The 23,737-nt window shown below is 43.7% G+C and overlaps 1 protein-coding gene across 5 annotated transcripts in view; it reads right to left on the reverse strand.

Moving 5' to 3' along the window:
• Nucleotides 1–1,563: 1,563 nt before the first annotated feature.
• The window catches only part of Ica1 (islet cell autoantigen 1), a 144,960-nt gene continuing 122,786 nt past the window's right edge, over nt 1,564–23,737 (reverse strand). For 4 of the 5 annotated variants that reach the window (XM_071612628.1, XM_071612624.1, XM_071612615.1 and 1 more), the window contains exons 13-15: nt 14,314–14,571; nt 4,068–4,157; nt 1,564–1,836 (exon numbers count right to left, since the gene is read on the reverse strand). In XM_071612628.1, coding sequence (XP_071468729.1) covers nt 1,715–1,836; nt 4,068–4,157; nt 14,314–14,571 — 470 coding nt within the window. In that variant the 3' untranslated portion in view covers nt 1,564–1,714. The remainder of the gene's footprint in view (nt 1,837–4,067; nt 4,158–14,313; nt 14,572–23,737) is intronic. The other variant, XM_071612630.1, reaches the window with a different exon arrangement.

Raw genomic sequence — 23,737 nt, forward strand, 5'->3', positions numbered from 1 at the left:
CAAATGCCTAAAGCACAGGCCTGACCAAACCAGGTAGAGTGCCACCCTGGCATGACAGGAGGGCAGAACTGATGAATGCTCAAGGAGAAAGTAGACCTGGGGGCTGTACTTGGAGAGGTCCGTGGGGCAGAGGAGTCTCTGAGGGGTTCTTGAGGTGTACAGGTGTTATGATAGTGTTCCAGATGGGGTGTACAACAAGCACACAGGTCCACAGATGGAGCTTTGGGTATAAGCAAGCACTCCCATGGGTGCAAGAAAAGGTGTGAGGTAGCGCCTTGGTCCTGTATCTTGATATCCTCCAAGTCCATGAATAACAGGCTGAGGAATCTGTGAAGTGAAATGCTAACAAATGAGACTCCCCAGGGGCCTGTGCCAGCAGAGCCCATCCATCACCTGTGGATCCTTTTCTATAAGAGCAAACCTTCAACAGTCTGCCTCCAGTCCTCCAGGGAGGTTTTTAGAGGACAAAACTTATCGCCGTGGCCATGCCCTTCCATGAGGGTGCTTCTGTGAACATGGGAATTTCTGGAGATCACTTCAGGAAGCCCCTTCAGAGCTGAGGGCTGAAGCTTCAGGAGCCTAGGACAGGTGTCCTGGCCTCTCCCAGCAGATAGGACCATTTCCTGGCTGATCACTGATTCTGCTCCCACTCAGGGCCTTGAGCTCACTGAAAGGGGTGTGTATTGGCTCCTGTGAGTGTGTGTGGCCCTCACTTATCAAGTCACCTGTGACATGGGAGGGGAGGGGTGGTGCCAGCTCTGGAACTTGTAATACTGGTAGAGAGTCAGAGCTGATTATGTGCCTAAACACAAAACTGTCGCTCCCACCCCTGCCTGGGTCCCCCTAAAGTTCCATGGCCACCGGTCAGGCTGCCTTTTCTGAAAGAAAGATGTATTGGGTCCAATCAGTAGCTTCAAGGCTGCAGGTGGGACTCATCCCCCTCTTCTGTGCCACTCCAATCCCCACACCCATGGTGCCTCCCTCAACACACAACCCTGACTCCCCACAACAGACTCCATGACTTTGCATGTCAAATGTTTTTTTCTGTTTAATTAAAAAAAAAAAGTCACAAGAGGCTCTAGAAATACATGCTTTTAAATTCCAGCCATGAAGAGGACAAAAGAAGACACTGATATCTGAAATATGGCTGCTTTCCATAGAAAGGTTTGTGCAGCAGAGACACCCAGCTCCTCCACCAGTGGGAGAACATGTGGCCCACCAGGCAAGCGCTGTGGGGACAGTGTCTTTGGTTGGCTGGAGCTTCATCCAGAGCTCAGTGGAAGTTGGTTTGGCAGGAAGAAGACCCCCTCACACAGAGGCGGGGGTACAGGAGGACACATTAAGCTTTGTTAGCCTCCTGCTGCCGCTAAGGACTGTGGGACATGATATTTAAACCTATTACAAAGTACTTTGATCTCACAGTAGCCCAGCGACACCACAGTGGCCACGATGGGACATTGGCAGGAGAACAGTGGCCTGGACACTGCTCCTGGACACTCTTGTACTATTTGGATCCACATAGAGAACACACTAAAACCCTCTATACCAAATCAGAGTAAATAATTATACCAATATAAACAGGGCCCTTGACCCTTTTGTTTTATTAAAATGGCACGTAAATATGAAAACAGCATACTGATTGCATTATACTTCTGCTAGCCCCAGGTGAGGTGCTGCGGAGCCGCAGGAGAACTCCTTCTCAGAGGCTGCAGACTCATGCATTGAGCAACTCATGTTCTTTATCCGTTTTCCCAACAGCATCAGGATTTGATAAGGGGTCGAGGTCAGCAAAGAGGCTGAACCAGGCAGTCAGGTCCGAGGCAGCCTTGGCAGGCTCTGGGGAGAGAGAAGAGGAAACATCAATAAACCCACCTTCTGAATGTCTACCTCCACCATGCTGGTAGCAGGCAGTCTAACATCATCTTAAAAAGGGATAAATCCCATTACCCTGTCTCTAATGAGCCAGGAAATAGCATGTCCCTGGTTGGCTGCTTTGTTAACTTTTTTAAGCCATGGCCTGAAGATCAGTGAAAGACACAGTTCTGTGTTAACTAACCTCACCTTTACTCCAACCCCAGCTAATGACCACAGCCCACGGAGTTAGTTGCCAAAAACCTCAGACCCCTCTTGCTTTACCACAACCAGGAAATAGTTATTTCAGATATCAGGCTGAGGCAGCAGAGTGCTTTCCAGTGTGTACTGGAGGAATCCCTTCCTTCAAGTCTGCTGGGTCAGGAGAGAGATGGTGACCTCTCTCTTTACTCTTCCAAGCCATAGGTACACAGTGAGCTGTGTCCAGGGCTGGCTTCTCTTCTTCTATCAGGGTCACTACCTTCTTCTCTCACCCTCTCACTCCAAAGGAAGGAGACCCTTGATGTGCCTTTCTTTCCCCAGTGAGCTCAAAATCTCCTCATCTCCAAGATCCCTGGAGCATTCCCTTCTGTTGCTTTTCCACCAAAACACCTAACTTCCTGAATAGCACCATCATACAGTCAAATTATTTTCCACATGAGAACATTTTCAAAAGAGGGCCTCATGCAAGTGATTTCTAAATAAGTCATGGCTCTTTTTTATATAAATCATTCCACATGAGAATCTAAGTTCACTGCCTTGGATGACCCATGCTTTTCTTCTTCTCTGACAGGTGGGAGTGTCAGAGCCTGAAAAAAGAAAGCATCTCTGGGATAGGGAGTCCTTCTAGCCAAGAGCAGCTAGGAATGTGCTTACCATCTGGCTGGGAAGAGTCTCAAGAAATGTTGGTAGGGCAAGTAGCTAAACGCGGTGAAGGGATGAAAGTGTTGGGATTATATCCACAGGGACTTTGGTCCTTTCGTTAAAATGACACCAAAATGCTAAGATACTGAACTGATCTGATCACTTTAGACTTCTGATTCCTTCACCCTTTTTCCCTTCAAAATCTCTAGGAGTTATATTACTTTCTAGTGACATAATCAAAGTATCTATTACAGAAAGAAAAATACTGCCAGCAAGAATAGCTGATAATATGCAAGTTATTCCTATATGTAACCTTAATTGAATTCCATGTGGTCAGCCTCCAAAACACCTGGTTTCTTTTGCTGTAATAAACTGGTATTTGAGAAAGCTCACTATAGTTTGATTGAGGGGCAGGGAGATGTGGGAACTACTTTAAAAAAGGGAGTTTCATCTTCATCATGTAGGTGGTTATGCAAGGATACTCTATGGGGCAAGACTGATTTAGGTGGTTTAGTGTCTGTTCTTGATAGGCTGTCAAGATATCTTAAAGACATCTCCAGCGAAAATGGGTTACAAGCTCACTTCCCCTTCCTCCTACCTCTGTAAAAGATCTTAGAGATCATCAGAAAGTGGTCATGGCCTTCACCTGTGAGGAGCCAGATGCTTATACTCTGGGGACCTTTACATTCCCCAGGCCTCCACTATTGAGGGCAAAACCAGGTGTGACTTATTTGCACAACCCTTAAAAGAACATCTCAGGAACCCTTTCTGATGATGATGAAATAGACATTTTCATTTAACTTCCTGTGGCCAAAGAGAAAGTGGGTGATGACCAAAGGAACAGAGATAGAGCTGCAGATACACAAGATGATCTGTCAAACAGATGTTCTTTGTGGGCGGGTTTAGCAGGCGGGGAGCTGTCCCCATAGAGCACAGATCTCATGAGCTTAAAAGGACCTCTTTTGACAACTAAGAAACCTCCCCGTTTCTGAGGAGCACTAATTAGATGCCTTATTTGGTGGTGGTAATGGTGCTTTTAGCAAATGATAGCAAACCTCAGTGGTCCTTCCCACCTTAATATTTCCAGCCAATCTTGGGGAGCACCTGATCACATGGAGACAGATTTGATTCATCCTCAGCAGATACAATTTGACAAAGGGGATTATGAATTAGGACAGTATGCCAGGAAAAAATTCTGAATTTAATTTGTAAGATCATCTAAAACTCTTTATCCCATAGTCCTGCTTTGAGCCCTAGATGCTCAAATAGAAATTAGTAAAGAAACAGAAAATAGTGTTGGGCTGCTGGAAAAGGAGGCAACTGTCACATCAGGGGACATGACACCGTATTACCTTTCAGTGCAGGGCTGTTGTCATTTGAACTGCATGTCTTTGGTGCTGACCATGGAGTAGGAGGAGGTTTGACATTGCTCTCTGACCAGCCTAATATTCAAAACCAGAGGACATTAGATCTAACAAAAGCAGTCACACCAACCCACCAGCTGCTGGGCACATACATGGTTCTCAACCATGGTGGCTCCTAAAGAGAGGGCAAAGGATGGTATGACAAGACCCTTCTCCATGTTCCTTGCACTGGAATGCTTCAGGGGACAAGAGGTTGGTATAATCATGCCCAATTCAAAAATATGGAAAGCTAAGGAAAAGATCAGATTTTGAAAGGCACACAAGAAATTACTAAAATTTAAGCGTTTTTGCTTTTTTAGTTTTATGCCCATTTTTTCTTCCCAAATACAGTCCTTTCATGATCACACCAAAAATCATCAATAGTGCGCCGAGGAAATCAAGGCCCTTGCTTTTCTGTCAAAAATAGGGAACGCTTAAAAGAGAACACCATTATATGTGGCAGTAGCACTAGAAGACTATCCAAATCTACTGCCAATGTGGTCCAGTTCATTCATTCTCTACACAGCTAATTTAAATTGGGAGGCTTAATTAATATTGACAAATAAATGGCAGCCCAGCCCAAACATATGAGGGGAAAGAAAGTCCTCTTTATATCTTTACGCTATAACTTAAAATGGCATTTAGCTTGTGTGACTCAACATGCTGTGTGGCTCATGCGCCAAGCCTACTGATGGATGAGTGATTAGGCGGTGTTCAACACTCCTGTTCTAGAGATGCAAGCCTGATACCTTGCACCATTTACTGTGTATCCTGGATATTTCTGCAGGACTCATGTTTAATTAGAACTTTACCATATACTTATTTGTAGCTCTGCTTAAATTCTTTGTGTGTTAAGTCTTGTCCTTTGAGTGAGACAAGGAATTTTTCTTCAATGGGCTCCAAAATAGTTAACACAGAACAGGTAGACATTTGCTGATTAAGTCCTGTTGTTTCTCCCTGTAAAATGTAGACCATCAGGTTTTGTCTCGGCCTTCAAGAGAGACTTATGTTTGGATGGAAGAGTTCAGATGGAGCAGAGAAGCTAGTTTCCAGAGCAAGAAGCCACTCAGTAGATACCACAAAATTGTAGAATTTAATGCCATTTGTTTACCCTGTCATTCTAAGATTCATTCTTTGCAGAAGACTTAATTATAGAGTCTTACTGTATTTATTAGTTTGTATTTTTGTCCCCTCTCCGCAAGCCACGAGTGTCTCAAAGCCAGGGGCCATGTATTATTTCTTTTTAGATTCCTCAGCACTCTGCTTGGGGCTCCATGGGGGTTTAAATGTATGACCATTGAATTAGGACGAACTATTAAAGTGTGAGGACTGCACTTCTGAAGTATTTGAAGAGCTGACAAAGCAGTACCTGGAACCCCGTAAGCGCTGTACTACTAACTCCCTGGCATACAAGCTTGTTTATGAAGACTAACCAATGAGTAATGAAATACACAGACTGTGACCTGTTTACTTGGTCTAAAACAATGAAAAAAATATAAACGGTTCTAAAAGCCATTGCTATTCACTGAAGAGGTGCTTGAACATACCGTTAACATGATTCATAAACAACCAAAGCCACGGATGTGCAGGGAGTCTTCTGGGATGATGGAAAGGTTCTAACCCTGAGCTACAGTGACAGTTGTACAATGTACATTTATGAGAAAACTTTGAACTGTTCCAGCATATAAATTAGACTCTAATAAAACAATTTTAAAGAAATTACCAGTATTTGGTGTGATCCAGGAATAACATAACCTCCTGGTTCCTAGAAAACTGGCCCACAACCATTTTTCCTTCTGGACCCAAATCACATAAAAGTGGTAAATGTGGAAAGTGAACATTGTGGTTCCAGTGCATGCCAAATAACACCAGTCACTGGGAAAGCTGAGAGGGGTCTAATCTAACTGGGCAACACCCTTTCCACTGCAATCCTGCCCCCAAGTGCAGTCAAGACTCTGGCACTCTACAGAACCCCTGCTGCCTCTCCACTAACCCCTGCAGCCTGGCCTCATTCTCCCAGGTTGGTGGTTTTGTAAGTGTGAAACCCTCACCAGCATTATGAGCATCACCAATGAGTTCGTTAGAAACGCAAATTCATGGGACAGTGCTGACCTACAGGATCGGAGTCCCTGGGATGGAGCTCAGGAACCTGTTTTAACCAACAGCAACTGTTATGTGAATGGAGTATAGGAAGCACTGCTTTAGAGGGAGCAGAAGCTGCCTACATCAGCAGATCCCTTAGGACTGTAGCAGGTCTTTGAGGCCAGAGCCAGGACCAGGAGAGAGGCCCTCCTAGGAAGCAGAAGGCCCACTTCAGGATCCCACCTTCCTTTAAGTTCTTTGGCTTGTGTTGTGCTCTCTGAGTTTGTGAAGGCACCTTTCTAGAGAGAAGTCTAGTAGTTAAGGCCAGGTGAGGGGTACAGGGGTCGGGCCTCCCTGATCTCCACATGCTATTCTGTACACTGGGAACACATCAAGAAAATGCATCCCTTTTGCAAAAAAAAAAAAAAAAAAAATGCACAACACTCATTTTCAAAAACAGCTCCAGAGAACTGGAAAAGAGAGGCAGATTCAGAGGACTGTAGTTTTCAGAGTATGAAATGAAACACATTCTTCAAAGGAGACAGAAAACAATCTACATGCAAAAATAGAGTGCGACCATCCTTTGTGTACTATGCATGTACCTGAAAAAACAGAAATAAGCAAAATCTGTACGTCATACTATATTTTGGAAGTGCCATAAATATAAACAATATTTTCAAATATATCATTTAAAGAATGTTTTCTTTATAAAGAAAACAGTTTTGTTGTTGTTGTTGCATACTTGCTGGGGTTTGAACTTGGGGCCTTGCGCATGCCAGGCAAGTACTCTATTATAGAGCTACACCCCCAGTCCACAAATGTCTTATAATTGAGTTCCTTTGTAACTACAGGTTTCTGAACACTGCCTACCCACAAGCAACATCTAGAATCCATAGTTTGGGGGGCTTCTCCTCAGCAGAGGACATGGAGGAGGATGAGCCTAAAGATCTCTAGAGACTGTTTACCTCAGCTTTTTTGCAGACACCCATGGTGCAAAGCAGAGACAACAGCCTCTTGTGCCAAGTCACATTCCCTCCCCAGAACAGTTATTAAGCATCCATCTAACAGTTTGACTATACATGCATGAAGGGATAAAACAGCATGGCTGTGACACCAGCTATTTAAATAAAAAACAAAACAAACACGAAGCTCAGCTGCAATGTCACCCTCACTCATATCACTTTTGGAAATTATTTAGGGGAAGGGTGCAATGTGGGTAATTAGGGACGGAATGCCAAGCCAGATTTCAAATGTCTTGGCTTCTGTCAGGAAAAAAAAATAAATGCTAAAGAGAACTTAGTGCTGCTAATATTCTAGTAATTGCCATCAACTGTTCTCTAGTTGGTGTTACTTGGCTGAGACGTTTTTAACACGAAGGTGTGGCAAGAAAGATGCCTCCCCATCTCAGAGGAATTGTGTCAGGAAGGATGGTGAAGGCTAGGGGGCAGGAGGTCACAGTGAGCTCTGTGAACAAAAGGACCATCTCAGCCCTCAGTTCCTTTGATATGTCAAATGTGCTACCCGTTTGCAGAAAACACATATAAAATTTTATTAGAGCAACCCTGCCCCCTTTACTTACATAAGGGAAAATATAAATTGGCCAGAAGTCACACTGGCCAGTGAGAGCTGCAGGCGAAGCCAAATCACACCACCCAGAGAAGTGCTTTGCTGTGAACGTAATTCACCAGCAGAGAAGAGAAGCAGTCCAGTCTGGGGAGCTAATCACAGCCTGGAGAGCTCGGGGGTGGAGTTGGTTGTGAAGGGCAAAGTAGGGACACCATAGTCACGATGGCTAAGCACCACCCGGCCATCCTCATTTCCCCTTGCAGCCCCAGTTTCATACCTGTGAGGGGTAAATAAAAATTCCTGCCTTATTAGGTGACTGCATGAGTAAATTGGGATTTGTGGATGAGACCAGGCAGTAGAGAGGCTAGAGAACAGGACCTCAATAAATCTAAGCCGAAACTGGGTTTTTGTGTAACTCAGCAGGCATCTGGAGTAACCCCTGAGAGCATTATGCTCAGGAATTCACATCTGAGGCTTGTTTTCTTCTAATCTAGTGTCATTTGTCAGTCCCTCTCTCTCCTTTCTTGCCTGCTATCCACCCATCCATCCAACTACCCGTCCAATAGTACTTTTTGAACATCTACTGAATTCCAGGCACTGAGCTACGTTCTGGAAATACAGTGAGGAACACAAATACCGACTTCGTTCCTATGACAACCCAGAGCAAGAGACAGAAATGAATTCGGTTTTCTAATAAGGTGAGGTAAGTGCGATGATAAGGTGTGGGGCATCATGGAAGTGGGGAGCAGAAACACCTAGCACTGACTGCTGGGGTGAGGAGGAGTCGAGGAAGGCTCCCTGGACGAAATGACACTGTTGAGCCGGAAGGATGAGGAGCCAGCCAGGTAAAGCATTGTGCGTGTGTAGGTGGGTGGTATACACCAGGACAGCACATGCCAAGGCCCCGTGGGTGGGGAGAACAGGGCACACTGAAGTTCCATATGGCTGGAGTCCAGTGTGCAGATAGAATACTCAGTTCCCCAGCAGAACAAGGTCATTAAGTCAGGGTAAGTAAAGCCTGGGTGGTATAGGCAGCTGTGAAACTGGGATCAGGTCCTGAAGGACTTTGTAAACCAAGTTGAGGAATCTAGACCATACTTGAATGGTAGAAAAGCCACAGAAACTTGCCAAATCACAAGATCTTTCTGAAGTTTTTCTGTTCCCTCAACTACAAAATGTGGTTGGAGAAGATGGTCAAGATTCCTTCTAGGGACTAACAGAGGCACTTGAATCTTGCAGGTCTCCAACAGCTGCTTTACAGATACTCCTCAGTGGGCTTAGAAAATGCTGGTACTTTGATGAAGTTGACAACTCCATTGGCTTGTGCAAGGAGTGCCTGCCTCACGTTCAAACTGTCAACACACTCACAGTCTTTTCTTTTGTATTATTCCATTTGAGTATGGAAATGTCCATTATCCAGCACCAGGCTCAGCCAGGAATGGCAAAAGATGAGCCCTGGCTGAGAAGGTTTACTTGATATAACCCAAAGCTTGACGTAACACTAGCCTTAAATGGAAACCCACCCAGAGGGCAACGGCATCTGAGAATTAGATAAATCAATATCCTGAAGGAACTCGAGGCTCTGTTTTTGAGAATCTGGAATGAGATTCTTAGCTTTGGTTTGTAGAATCCTAAATTGAAAGATTTCCTGGTGCATTTATTTTGAGCAGCTGGTAATCTTTCTAGTATCAAAGTCTACTTCTAAATTAAATTTTAGACATTGGTGGAAAATTGAGAATGTCGAATATGAGTTCTCCCTACCTTGCCTAGTCTGTCTGGACCGGCTCTCCTTCCTACTCACTTTAAGAGGCCCCAGAAAGGCCCAATTTTCTCATTACTGCATGATACAGGAAACCCCAGCCCCTATCATGCTGACAACTTCAGAAACTCTTAGAAATCTCAGCTAAAATTAACTTCTTCAAGTTTTCAGCACAACTTGATCTGACATGTATTCCTTTGTTTTGGACTTCTAGAGCGTGGACTAGGAGGGAAGGGAGGAGTAACTCTTCTCCTCCTAAATCCCTTTTCCTTTGCATCTTCCCAGAAGGCTGGGGAACAGAATGAGGAAAGAGGTCAAAGAAGAGGGGAGGGTGGGCAGAGGAGACTCAGGTGAGATGAAACACTGAGGAGAGGGAGGAAGAGGAGGAGGGAGAGGGGAACGTAGGCTGTGGCAGGGGCTAAGAACCCATGGAGGTGCAGGAGCCCTCCACCTCAGACCCCTGACTCCCTGAGCCTGAGCGTGGCCCCAGCCCCTCAGGGAAGCTGTGCATGAGTGTGTACAAGCCGTAAATGCTTCCTTGGACAATCCAACTTCAATATGCTATTCGAGAACTTCGTTCAGCTTTTGTGTGATCAGGAATCCTGTCTCTCTATTCCCACATCCCTTTTTGGCTACCTGGGAGTTCCCATGCCCGTGTGCAGCCAGGATGCTCACAGCCAGGCTGTTCACTACAAGTCCAGCTCCTCTGGGAGGATCCAAGGAGCTGCCTGAAGGGCCCAGCTGGGGAACCACTGCTGAAATCAGACACACTGGACTGAGTGGCCACAGAGGGACTGGAGAAAGGCATGGATGGGTTCCTGAGTCAGAAGCCCGGATTTGAAGTCCAGCTGCCCCTAGGACGTGTGTAACCTTGGACCAATGACTTAGCCATTAGTTTCCTCAGTGTCCCTGATTAACATGCAGAGATGATAACACCTGCTTGGGAAGGGCATGGTGAGGATTAAATAAATTGACACATGTAAAAAGCACATGGAGAGGCTGGAGTTGTGGCTCAGCGGTAGAGTGCCTGCCTGGCATGTGTGAGGCCCTGGGTTCAATCCTCATGTAAATAAATAAAAGATCCATTGACAACTAAAAAACTATTAAAAAAAAAAAAGCACATGGGACAGTTCTTGGCCACAGTGTGTGTCATCTTGAGCACTGGGTAACGTTACCTTACCATCTACAGATGGCAGAGTCACAGAACTGCATGCTAATAGTCCTCAGCATCACTGACACGGGGTTAATCCGTGGATAGGAACATGCTACAGGGATGAGAAGCTGAGCCTGATACCTCCTTTCACAGATGAGAAGGGAAGGACTCAGAGAGCGGTAGGGGCCTGAGTAGTGCTGCAGGGGAGGGGCTGTGCAGTATGAAAATGGCCTCTGAATGCCCTGCCATACTCTTGGTTTCACTGAGCCAATATGCCAACAAGCCTTTCTCCCGTGCTCATTTTGCCACTGAGTCATTTCAGGGGTTTGTTGACTTTGGTTTTTGAGATGATCTGGTTAATCAGGGGAAGCAGTTTCAATATAAGGTGGCCACAGTTTAACAGTTATCATTAAATTGTTATATATGTGACTGTTCATATGTTCCTGTAGATGGATTTTTGGACCATGAACATAGTGTAGAAAAATCTCAAGACAACATTCATCTTCCCTCCTTTGGAGGTGGGAGGAGTCCTGACAGAAGCACAGAAGGTGGTTATAGTCTGATGACATAATCAATCACTGAAGCAGGGAGTCCCTTCTTTATTTGTACCACACACGTTTTGAAGGTTCCCTGCGCCAGGGCAGTGTCAGAGTAGAATCAGGGCTGCACCTGCAGGAATCTAGATGGGTGGTAGAAGCTGAAGGGGCTGCTTTCAACCACTTAGCTATGGCATTTTTTTTCTCTCATTTTGAGTCCCACAGGTATTCAATTGGAAGATGTTTGTTTGCACAGGAAACAGGATCACTTAATAATTATAAGATGACTCCTTTAACACTGACCTTGATAGAACCGAGAAAAGGAAACAAACTTTCAGCAGTTAAAATGATCCTTTTAAACAGTAAACAAAAATCACTTCAGTTCTTGGCTGAAGATATTGTGCTGGTTCCCAATTTCATTTGGACTTGAAGAAGGTCCAATATTTACCAATAGCTACAAGACCCTCCACAGCTCAGCTTTCGTGGTTTAGTCCTCTGAGCGCCTCCCCCCGCACTTACTCAATAGGCTCCAACCAGAGTGTTCTGCCTGCACCTTGATCATGCAGCATGTCCTCACCTTAGGGCATGAGTACAGGTGGTCCCCTCTGTCCATTTGTCCATGTGGCTAACTCTCACTTTCTCTTTTCTCCCTAACGTCGATCACTTCTTAACTATGTGATTTGTTTATTACATTTATTGTTCACTATTTTCCTCCTCATGAGACCTTGAGTGCCAGGAAGGCAGAGAGCTTTGTCTGTTTTGTTCTCAGATGAGTCCCCAGTGTCCAGCACACCCAGGTACCCAATGAATATTTGTTAATGAATAAGCCACTTGCTAGGGTGCTGGTAGGATAGCAACCACAAATGAGGCTTTGTTGGAGAAACAAATGGCCTTCCACGTAGAACCTCTTTCTCTTTTTATAGAAGAGCTTGCATCTTTCTCTTGCTGTCAGAGCACCTCCCTCTTTTGCCCCACATGTGGTTTGGTGGCTCTCTTTTGGACATGCAGCCAGGTTGAGGTGCAAAGCCCCATGTACATTGCCCTTGTCTTAGCTCCTTGGCAGGCTGTGAGCTGAGTTCTTCTCTCTGTGCCTGCTCAGGAAGGGGGTGTGGGGCTCACAGCACTGGACACTCATCCATCACCGCTCTCTTCTGCACTAGGGCTCTTGTATCTGGGGCCCTAAAGCTGGGGGCCTAAGTGAGGTTCATTCTAGAGAATTTCCAGCACCCTAAAGATGTGGGCTGAGGATCCTGGGCTTTGGCCTTCCGATTCTCCCACGCCCAGCACCTCTGCCACAGGTGGGTGGGGGGTGAAACCAAGTCAGTTGGCAGCTTGCTCTCTGGAGCTTTGGTGAGAGATGGTGAAAACCCAGGGATGAAACTCAGGTGGAGAAGCACTTTGGGATTTCATTTATCCCTGTGATCTCTATCCCCATTACCACTCATCAATGAGAGGGCTATAAAACAGGACCCCCAAGTGACAAGAAAAGGAATCAGGTATTTCATCAAAAAGAGGGAAGCCCTTTCTTTCCTTTTTCTTTTTTGGTCTTGCCCACCAACTCTAGTATCCATGATCTCATCTCTAAAGACCTGAGATTTTAATAGACCATAATTACTTAATCATTCTAGCTCTGCCGTTTGTTCTCAGCTTTAAGTGCCAGATAAACACGTTGTTTATTAAGGAGATAGTCTAAATTTGTAGAAAAACCAAAACAATTTGAGAATTTCTTCATGATAATTCCTGTCTCATAATTAATATCATATAAAAAGAGGAAAAAAGTATTGAAAATGGTTTCCTTTTCAAGGTCTATTTAGAAATGCAAAGCTTTAAGATTTCAATCAGAGTTTTTGTGTTTGTAACTTTAAATCACTGTGGGGACATGCCAGCAATCCTCAGCCAGCACATAGCCTGCTAGGGAGCCTTCACACACCTTGAACCCTTCCAGGGTTGCAGACTACTTTTGATCATCGTGGGAACTCTATTTTTGCTGAAGCTGTGGGTGGAAATTCATTGTCCATGTATCTCAGGCAAAATCGGAGCAGCTGGGCTGAGGGAGTACTGAGGACAGGGGAGGCTTATGACAGAGAAGAGAAGCAAGAGCCAGCATGAGACAAAACTTAGATGGACGAGAAGTTAAAAGGCCCAGCGAAAAGTCAATCGGCACCCCCCCAAAAAAGGGCATGTTTATGGGAAAGTGGGGAATTCTGCTGTTATGGTACAGATCTGGAAGACCTCGCAAAGGCTCGGACAACCTGTTGAAAGTTCTGTCCCCAGTGCAGCAGTGTTCCCAGGAGGGACTCCTGGGAAGTGAATGAACCGGAGGACTATGATCTCACGAGTGGATTTATAATTTGAAGTCCTTATTGGGAGCTAAAGGAGGTGGGACCTAATGGAAGGAGTGGGTCCTTGAGCGACATGCCTACTCCTACATCTTTCCCAGTCTCTTCTCACTCTCTCTGCTTCTCAGCTTTGCTCTGCCACACCCTTCCACCATGGTGTTTTGCCTTGCCCCAGGCCCAAAGCAAAGGAACCAGCCAACCAGGGGCTGAGACCATGAGCCAAAATAAATTTTTATTCCTTTAAGTCACTCATTTCAGGTATTTTGGTCACAGAAAGGTTAGCTGACTAACACATCTGCCTCATGGATACACATTAAACTCAGGCTGGTGGCCAGGCAGAGTAGGCCAAGCCAACAGACGGCCACATCCTCTCCCAAGTGCCACAAAAAAAAACCCTTAAATTGAAGTATGACAAGAAGATAGAGAACCGACCCTCTAATATTTTTCTAATAAGACATGTTAACGTAGGAGAAAATTATGAGCAGAAATGGATCTTAAACCTTGTAACAGATCTTAAGGTTGGAATGTAATTTAGGAACTTCAGATTAAAAAAAAATGTCAGTAGATATAAAATTAAAATACAAAAACTAAAAACAAAACAAAGACAAGACACTGGATATATATATAAAAAAAAAAAAAAAAAACAGAAAATATGCCCACACAGCAAATTCAAAGAAAGAATGAATATGCCTTTGGATTAAAAGAAGAAAGCAAAGAATGAACAAGTAAAAAAACTAATTTCAATTACAGTGATACATACCTTGTAAGTCTTTCATATTTTGGTCTAAAAGCTGTGAAGGAAGGAATCCAGAGCCTGTCTGAGGCTTGGAGTCTGGCTCTCCCAGGGACCCCGATGGTGCTGGGTCCTTCAGCCTATTGTCTCCAAACACAGCGGCCCACTCCTGGCTGAACTCGCCTTCTTCCAGGGAGGATGCGTTGAAGATCTCGTTCAGCAGCAGCAAGTCATCCTTGTCAGCACCTTCGGGTTCTGGGGTCCCTGCCATTGGGCCCAGGCAAGCTGGAGTAGAGCATAACACACGTGACTTCCCAGGGCTCAGCCTCAGAAATAACTGTTACAGGGGCTGAATTGGGACAGATTGGGTTAAGGCTAGATTTAAGAAAAAAGTGAATCACAATATGAATTTATTCCATAATAACCTTTCTTAACACATTTTATAATTAAACGTTGAATTCCATGTTCCCTTATACTCCTTCCTCCAGAGCAAGCCCAGGTTCTGAGTATCAATAGAATTGCATTGAAATATTTTCCAGGAAAACCCTAGGGTTTTGTTTTATCTTTAACATAAAAGCAGATGTACCAAAACATTTCTCAGATCTGAAACACAGCCAGGACTGAAAGCCTGTTGGAGATCCTGGTTCCTTGTTTGTGAAGCTTCCTGAACCTTCCCACACAAGCCCTCAATGCACACTGCCTGGGCTGGAGCAGCCAACATACCATGTGGCAGCCTGTCCTGCCACCCAAGCTGGGGAGAGAATTTCACCACACCCTGGCCCAGGGGAGAGTGCCGGAAGCCCCACAATGCCCAAGAAAAGCATCTTTGCTTCTTTGCTGAAACACAACTGCTGGAAGCAAAGAAGATTGGGTCTGATTAGTTTGGGGGCCATAGTGAGGGAGAAATAAGAGAAAGTGGACAAATGAAAGACTGACCCAAAGGCTGGGATTTAAGGCCAGGAACACAGTTCTGGAGGGTGGAAATGAACACCAGACACAACAGGAGCTCAACTCCACACCTTTCTTACTGTGTGACTTAGCAAGATCCATAACCCCTCTGAGCCTTGGTCTTTTTATCTCTAAAAGTTACGATATTAGTGATGCCCACCTCAGAGTGTGGTCAGTGTGAGTGAAAGAATACACCACCTCACAACTCATTGCCTGTGTGGAAGGAAAACTTTAAAGAAGACTGTTCACAGATGAACACTGGCAAACAGTAGTCAATACATGTAGAATGGTGGGGGGGGGGGGGGTATTAATATCAGAAATCCTATAGCAACACTCTCATTGAGTTTTCTACATATTTTGTAAACTGATAGTTTGATTAAGTGTGGTTTTGTTGTGGTATCTAATTGCCACCTGGAAACTAAACCTTTTGGTTGTTAAGTCATAAGGTGGAGGAGAAAAAACAAATCATGACATTTTTTTTCTGAGCTACACTGGAATTCTGATACAGTCATATAAAGTGAAAGTATCAAGTTTTCCTCAAATATATATGAGATAATTAGTAAGTGGAGGCTTTTTCTTTTCTTTTTTTTTCTTTTCCTTTTTCTTGAAGCTTCCCTGTGTAGGCTTTACTGGATCTATTTTCTCCCCCACACTTTACATAAAGATCTAAAGATTAAGGGGATTTTTGATGTGAACAGACTGGCTATAAATCAGGGAGGGGAGAAGTCTAGTCACTCATATCACTGTGGTTTTAAAATAGTGGCAAAACATCACTTTAATCAGACATCTGTCTAATTTAAGCATTTTTATTGTTTGTATTATCAAAGAAATGTTCACCAAGACATAACCTATAGGTGTGGTGGGTGGGAAGATGTGGAGGTGGCACCTTAAACAGACTTCTGAGACAGTGCTGTAGGAATAGGGGCACACAGGGACCAGCCAGGGAAGGCAGGGCTGGCAGGGTGAGGTGGGCAGCCCACCTCTGTGTGGGACAGAGAGTCGCTGTTCAGCTGCCATCAACACTCACATCCTCTTTCAATGTCTCTCAGTAATACCCTTCTAATTTATGTGGAGTTTTCAAATCTCTGTACTTCCTACTTTCAGGTGGGACTGGAATGCCCAAATCTTTCTCATGGTTTACTTTCTGATCTGACTGAAACCTGACGATTACTGAGCCAAACTCATTTAATTGGAACCAAGTTCAAGTCAATGGGCAGGCCCGAGAGGAACAGAGGACTTTAAATGAGCTTCAGAAGTGAAGTGTGTGCCTTCCACAGTCATTTTACTCAGGCCTCTGCTGGGTCAAGCCCCAGGGAGGCTTCTCTGCTGCAATCCAGAGGCCCAGCAGGGAAGACCACTGCTGACATGCCAATGACAAGCAAGACATTCTGTGCCCTCTAAAAAGAACCACAGGCTGTGAAGGCTCTGTTTTCACTTTTATTGTTTAGGTTTTGTGTGGTGGTGTTTAGAGTGGACTTGAGTGTCTTTGCTAACTTAGCGTCTCTTCCTTCTTCTTCAGTTTTTCTTTTTGAATGCCATGAGCATGTGATCCTGGTGAGGCATTTCTTAGGATGCCTCATCGTCCTCCACCCAGGTAGATATGTTGTAGCCAAGGCATTGCTCAGGCCACTGTGACTGGCTCAGGGCACATGCCAGGAGGCTTCCCTGAGTTTGGCATATGGGAATTGGATGGAGGAGGGTTTGTCTCTCTTGCTCTGGGATTCCAGAATTCAAAGATGCAGACTTGAGGCTTCTTATAGTAGTAAAGCCAATACAGAGAAGGAAACAACCTAAAGAGTTGGGAAGAGAAACTTGACAGCTTTAGGCCCTGGATCCAGTCTTACTTGAAGACAATCTACTACTATGGGTCCCCAGTTACACAAACTAATATATTCTTTTTTTAAAGAAAAATTCTAAACCTAACCTATTTCAAGAAGGGTTTCTATTCTTGCAACCAAACAATTCCTGATTAATACTCTGTCTTATCCAACTCAAACATTTTAGTCACAGAAATGAGGAAAAGGCCCCCTTTGTCAGGATGACACCACTAGTGGCCAGTCCTGGAATTGCCCTATTATATAGTATCCTGGCTCTTGAATAGTTAAAGAAGGCTACACAGTGAACATTTTCTCTTTTAAGAGAACTTATTACTTAGCTGAAAGCAATGAAACTGGCACTGACTTGAGCCATAAAACATGGAAACCTCCCAATTATTGCACTGATAATTAAGATGCCTGAAATTGCTACATATAACTTGTAAGAAAAACTTAATTACAAGTAGAAAAGGACAGGTTTAGGTCTGTAACTGGACAAGTCAAGACTTGAGAAATAACATTAGTCATTAGGCTATCATGCTATCATTTTCTTTGAAATTAATTCAACTCAACTGAGAGAAAATGAAGACACACATAGAGATACGATAAGCTCTCTGAGAGAAGCCCTGGTGAGAGCCACACAACTGGGGTCAGAGCTTCCACCCATGGAGACAAGCAGGGATTGCTCCTGGGTTGTGTCTCAGCCTGCTTTTGTCTTGTAGATAAGCAAAGGTTGTGCCACACTCAGGTGCCAGCCCCGCAGATGCCACTCTGAGCCCCCTTCTCTCTGGTGCAGACTCCCACTCTCCATGTTTGCTTTCCTATCTGATAACCTAGCCACAGACGTTACTGTACAAATAAAAGCCGACAGACATGACGCACACATAGGCTCACCTCTCTGTCTCCAACTCTATGACCCTCTGTGCATTCTCTCTGCCCTTCTGAAATTAGCCCTCTCCATGCCCTCCCCCCTCCTTCTGGAAGCTTCCTCTGCTCCTACCAATATTCTACTTCAGTAGCTTTAGCCTTTCATTCTCCAGGGCTTCTTTTCTCTGGCCAGTGATAATCAATATTTGGCTTGATATTGCAGTCGGCCACCTCTATCCTTGCTGTTCTCATTTCCCTGGTCACTTATTCTACTGTGTCTCTATTTTTTTTTTCAGCTGCTGGCAATTAAGTTCCCATCCCTATGCTACACTGAAGTGACTCTCTGGAAGGTTACTGGGGAGATCCTAAGGGCCAATCCACCAAACTCCTTTTTTCAGGCCTTGAGACCTCTAGCATTTTGCAGTGCTGCCTTGCTCTGGAAATGTGATCATCTCCTGGGAGTCCCAATGAGGTGGCCCTCTTGAGCAGTCTTCTCTGCTGCCTCTTCCTACCCTGGTAGCCCTTAGCCTTCATCCTAAACCATCGCCTCCCTTCCCTACAATTCTATCAGAGATCTTATCTATTTTCATGGTTCCAAACTCATCTTTGAAAATCTCCAAATCTCTGTCTCTGATTCCATGTTCTTCCTTCAATTTTGATGACAAATTGGGGCAGAGGGACCTTCTGCTTTGCCCACTGGAGAGGCTTCTGGTGCCCCATGAGGCAGCCTCCTACTGTGCACCATTGCTCAATATGACTGTAAGATTACTCCCTCATTCAAAATCCTTCATGGCTCCTTTTGACTCCCAATACTGGCATTCAGGACCTCCACAGTCAAGCTCTAATGAAACTCTTTCAGCCATACATCAACATTCTCCTGGGAAGCCCCATCTGGCAAAAGTCTGCTAACCATTGCTTAAATGCACTTTCCTGCTTTCCTGTGTGAGACCGGATGTTTTCTCCCAATAAGAATCATCTTTTTTCCTCCTCTTTCTCCTCCTCCTCCTCTTCCTCCTTCTTCTTCTCCCTATCCTCCTCCTCCTTCTTCTATTTTTCTTCTCCTTCCCCTTCCTGTTCTCCTTCTCTCTCATTTTTCTTGCATCCAAAAGGGATCTTAAAGACCATTTCCTTTAACTCGTTTTACAAATGAGGAAGAAGACACTCAGGTTAGATGACTTGCTGTAGGTCACATAATGTTACTGATGATCTAACCATGGACCCCAGACTTAAAGGTCAATTTTCTCACTGTGGTAGCCTTCTTTTATTTAAAAACCCATTTAGGATCTCATACACAAACTACTAAGAAGCTTTTGCCAAGCTTTTGTAAAGTGCTGAGAATTTCAAAGGTCAGAGGACTCTGCTGGCAGCTGGGTACCATGCAGGCACTATGGCAGGACAGCATTGGCAGACCCACGCGTCAGGCCCACAGCATACATGGCCCAGGTTCAGAAGTAAGAGCCCCAGGCCCTGGGAAAACATTCCCCAGGAGAACTGGTCCCAAACCAATGGGCTCTATTTCTTGAGAACTCAAATACAGAGTTCAGTGTGGGAAACCGGTGACAGCTGGTACAGGTGTTATTTTGAAGTCATACTGAGTTTCATGACCTCAGCATAAATTAGGAAAACAGAAGATGGAAACATAGCAACACAGACTGAAAACGATAGCCTAGGAAAACAAACAGATAAATGTCACTTATTTTACCTTCATGTGTGTGTGAAACAGGAAGAGTCACTTCTCTGGGTTTCTCCCTGGCCCCCACTCTCAACCTGATGACTAATCTTAAAGGCCACATGCTTGCAGTGCCGATGAAAACCCCAAACACCAACACCATCCTCACATCGCCCAAAAGAGAATGGGGGAAGATGGGTAGGAAACCACCTTACAAAAAATGTCTAACCAGAAAAATATTCTTCATTACACAAGACTCTGGTAACAAACTGTGCTTATTTGGAATTCTAGAATGCTGCTTCTAGAAAGTCACTTCTGCCTTAAAAACAACAACAACAACAACAACACAGATTATAAGAACAGGTATGGGGAGGGAGGGAACCACCCCTACCAACTCTAAAAAATAAAAAGAAAAGAAACAGTCTCATAGTGCTAGGCCTGAAGAGGCACTAAAAAAGTTCTTGTTCTGATCTCCCATTCTATTCCTCCATTTTTAGTCTTAGATCTTAGCAACCCAGCAGCCTCAGTGAAAAACAAGACACGTGGGGCTAGGATGAGTCTTTATAGAATCTTGATAGTGATAAATTTATGTAGAACACTATTGCCTACATGGTTATTAAGTAAAAAACAGCATTTGACTGTAAAAGTCTATCATTATTGAGCTGGGGACATAGCTTAGTCATAGAGCACTTGCCTAGTGTGTGCAAGACCCTGGGTTTCATCACCAACACCTCAAAAAAAAAAAAAAAAACAAAACCCAAACCCAAAGTATGTCATTATTCATGAAAGGACAAAACCAGAAGAACACCCCAGAATACAGAGGGAGGGAGGCAGGAAGGAGGACAAGTGTATGAGGAAAGATAAAGAGCTTAGTAGCTTAGTACTTGCTTTATTGCGTGTGAGGAAGCAATCAGGTCCTTAGTCTGACTATACGAAGGCTGCACGAGACAGTTCTAAGTGACTCAGGAGAAGCAAAGTGCTGAGAGAGAAACTGGTATGATTACTACAGGTCAAAGGTTCTCACCCAGACCTCTGGTAGTGACTGAATGAACTGTCGTTCTGATATGTGACCAGAGTTTAGAATCCCGAGTAGTAATCAAGGGAGTAACAGAGACAGATATGTTATTCCAACATGAACAATTAAATTGTGTTTTAAATGGAGTAGGTAAGTCTTGTCCTAGAGAGGGACCTTTTAGGGAAGGTCAAGTGATAAGGTTTAGGTGAACTGAATTTATCCAAATCTTGTCTTTTAAAAAAAAATATATATATACATTCTGTTCATTTACATGCTAGTTATTTCTCTTGTCCAAACTTTGAGAAACACCAATACTTCTACATGTTATAATTCCTGAATTGAGCTGATTTTCATATGTATTACACAAAGTGATTTCAGAGCCACTTTCAAGTATCTCAAAAATGTCACTAAGTTTCTTCTTCATTTAAAACATTTTTAGGAACTGTGGTCAAATAATGGTTTCCCTATTACATTACTATTTAGTAGGAGAAAGCAAATTTCATTAGGACACTAACTTAGAGTAATTTTCTGGGTAGTGGCGCTTTGAGAGTCGTTGTTGTTGTCATAAGCTAGTCTGCTTTTTGATAACACTGTACCCCAGATTAGCCATTATGTCTGGCAGAATTACCACTGGGAGTGAACTGGCCCCAAAGCAGCAGGGTGCTAGAGCTTGTAGCCTGGAGTCCTATAAAACCAGCCATTCCTGGATTAAGCTCTTTTTATCTCTTGACTATTTAATATCTTGCATATTATAATCAGTATTTCAATTCGGGGTTTGGGTCTTCAGGCAGCATTTCACAGGACACATATGTGGAAGTCAACAAATTAATGAGTATTTTTCTCTTTGGCCACCACAGGTTCTCTGAACACTGAGAGTAGATACTTATACCAGTGGTCACATTAATATGTAAGCTGATGCCACCCTATGGGTTGGCAACAAGTAGAGACAGTGGGGACGTATAACTCATGCCTAGAGAAGGGCCTTGTGGGCCCGCGTGACAAAGGGGAAGCAGGAGTTATGTGACACTTTGTTCAATTTAGAAGATTTGCAAATCAATATTTCTGCCTGAGAACAAGTACACATGTTAGGGAAGAGCATGTTTGTATTTGCATCTTTAGAATTAAAGTGTTTGTCCCCCAAAAGGATATGAGTTTCTATTCTACAAAACTAACAAACAGGGTAACTGTAAACCAATGAGGTTTGGAGGCTGTTTTGAGTAGGAGGATACCCAGCTTACTGCGATCTCTCTTGGCACACACAGAGAGACTTACAAAAGTAAGTATATATCTCAGGCAGAAACCTTTTGATTTAATTCTATGAAGAAATGCTGGATAGTGGGTTAGGGTTATAGAATTACTATCAAGTTTTCTAAAAAAATCCAAACCCAAAGCCAAGAACCAATTTTTGTAAGAAAGGGGAAAATATGAGGATGTAGCGTCATGATTACTGTGTCTGAGTATAGAAAACACTGGCAGGATACGCCAGGGTTGGGAGTACTGGAATGGGGGTGGGGTGGGGAATAGGAATGGGAGCGAGTGTTTTTAATACCATTTTTATTATTATTTTCATTTTAATCTTAATGTGAATATGCTACCTATTCAAAAGTTTAATCTATTAAAATAACAAATTTATATAGGGTAAGAATAAAGTCAAAGAACAAATGACATAAATGAAATGTTGAGATTGGGAGGAATGTCAGTCTATCAAGACAAGCTGAAGTGTATGTGTGATTATAAATACATTTGTTAAGTGAAACTGGGTGGTGGGTATCTAGAGCTTGCTGTTCTTTTTATATCATTTTGGTAAGGTTAAAATATATCCCTGTCCAAAAAATAATAATAATAACTTGTAAAAGACACCTTCATTCCACCAAAATATTCTACTATTAAGCCAAGAAGAGGAAATTTTTACAAACACGGAAGCATGTATGGTAATCTGCACTCTTTACCTATTAATTTCATTACATGATATAATATCAGCATTTACAAATGACTAGTAATATTGATTAAATATGCACGGACATTCAAAAAATATTGCACAATATGTTGCCTGCAGTAAGATAATAAGAAAACAGACTTCTGCTCTCAGGTTTATGCACCCCAAGCCCTGGAAACGTAACACCAGAGCTATAGTGGCTTTTCACCCTTTTTAAAAAATATTTTTGTTTTTCAGTTGTGGTTGGACACAATACCTTTATTTTTGGTGGTGCTGATGATCGAACCTAGTGCCTCGCATGTGCTAGGCGAGCGCTCTACCGCTGAGCCCCAACCCCAGCCTGACTTTTCACCTTTGAAAAATCTTTAATCAATGTCCTCTGTTTCCCAGAGACTTTCTTCCTCTCACACTTTGTGAATTAAATCCACATCAAGCCCAGACTGAGTTGAGTCATCTACCCCAGTTAACTGAGGCCCACTGGATGACTTTGGCCTATTTCAACCCCGTAAAAAACCTGCATGACCAGGGCAGACTGTGTCCCAGTCACCAAGACAAAGATGCTCTGATGTTTGACTCAGAATCTCAGGAATATTTTAGAACCTGGGTAAATCATTAAAAGGAAACCCTTGGTAGGATGGAAAACAAAGGCTATGATCAAACTAAGCACACTCAATTTTGTGGGATTACTTGGCCCTGGAGAGTCACATCTGAATCCATGGTTCTACATTCTCTCCTGAGGATTTATACAGTAAGGGATTTTAAGGCTGGTAAACCTGGGAGTCAGACTTAGCTAGGCAAACTCTCCCTCTACATTTTTTATGGTAGTGAAAATGTTTTCTATAATATTATAATGGTAGATATGTGTCCATTGATGTTTTTAGTATCTGTAAAATGTATTTCAGCAAGAGCAAACCCTATGCAACCTGTGGACTTTGGGTGATAATGACGTGTCAATGTGGGCTCACTGATCATAACAAATACACACTCCAGGGCAGGAAGCTGACAGTGGGAGAGGCTATGCTTATGTGGGGGCAGGGGCGCTTGGGAAATCTCTGTACTTTGTGTCCGATTTTGCTGGGAATCAAAAACTGTGCATGCATGCATGTGTGTGCACGTGAACTAGAACAGCCTTAAAACTCAGTTTGCTCCTGTGTTCATTGGAGGTTTCAATGGAAATGCAGCAAAGCAAAGCCCTATACAAA

Source organism: Marmota flaviventris, chromosome 1 (assembly GCF_047511675.1).
Source record: "Marmota flaviventris isolate mMarFla1 chromosome 1, mMarFla1.hap1, whole genome shotgun sequence".
NCBI lineage: Eukaryota > Metazoa > Chordata > Mammalia > Rodentia > Sciuridae > Marmota > Marmota flaviventris.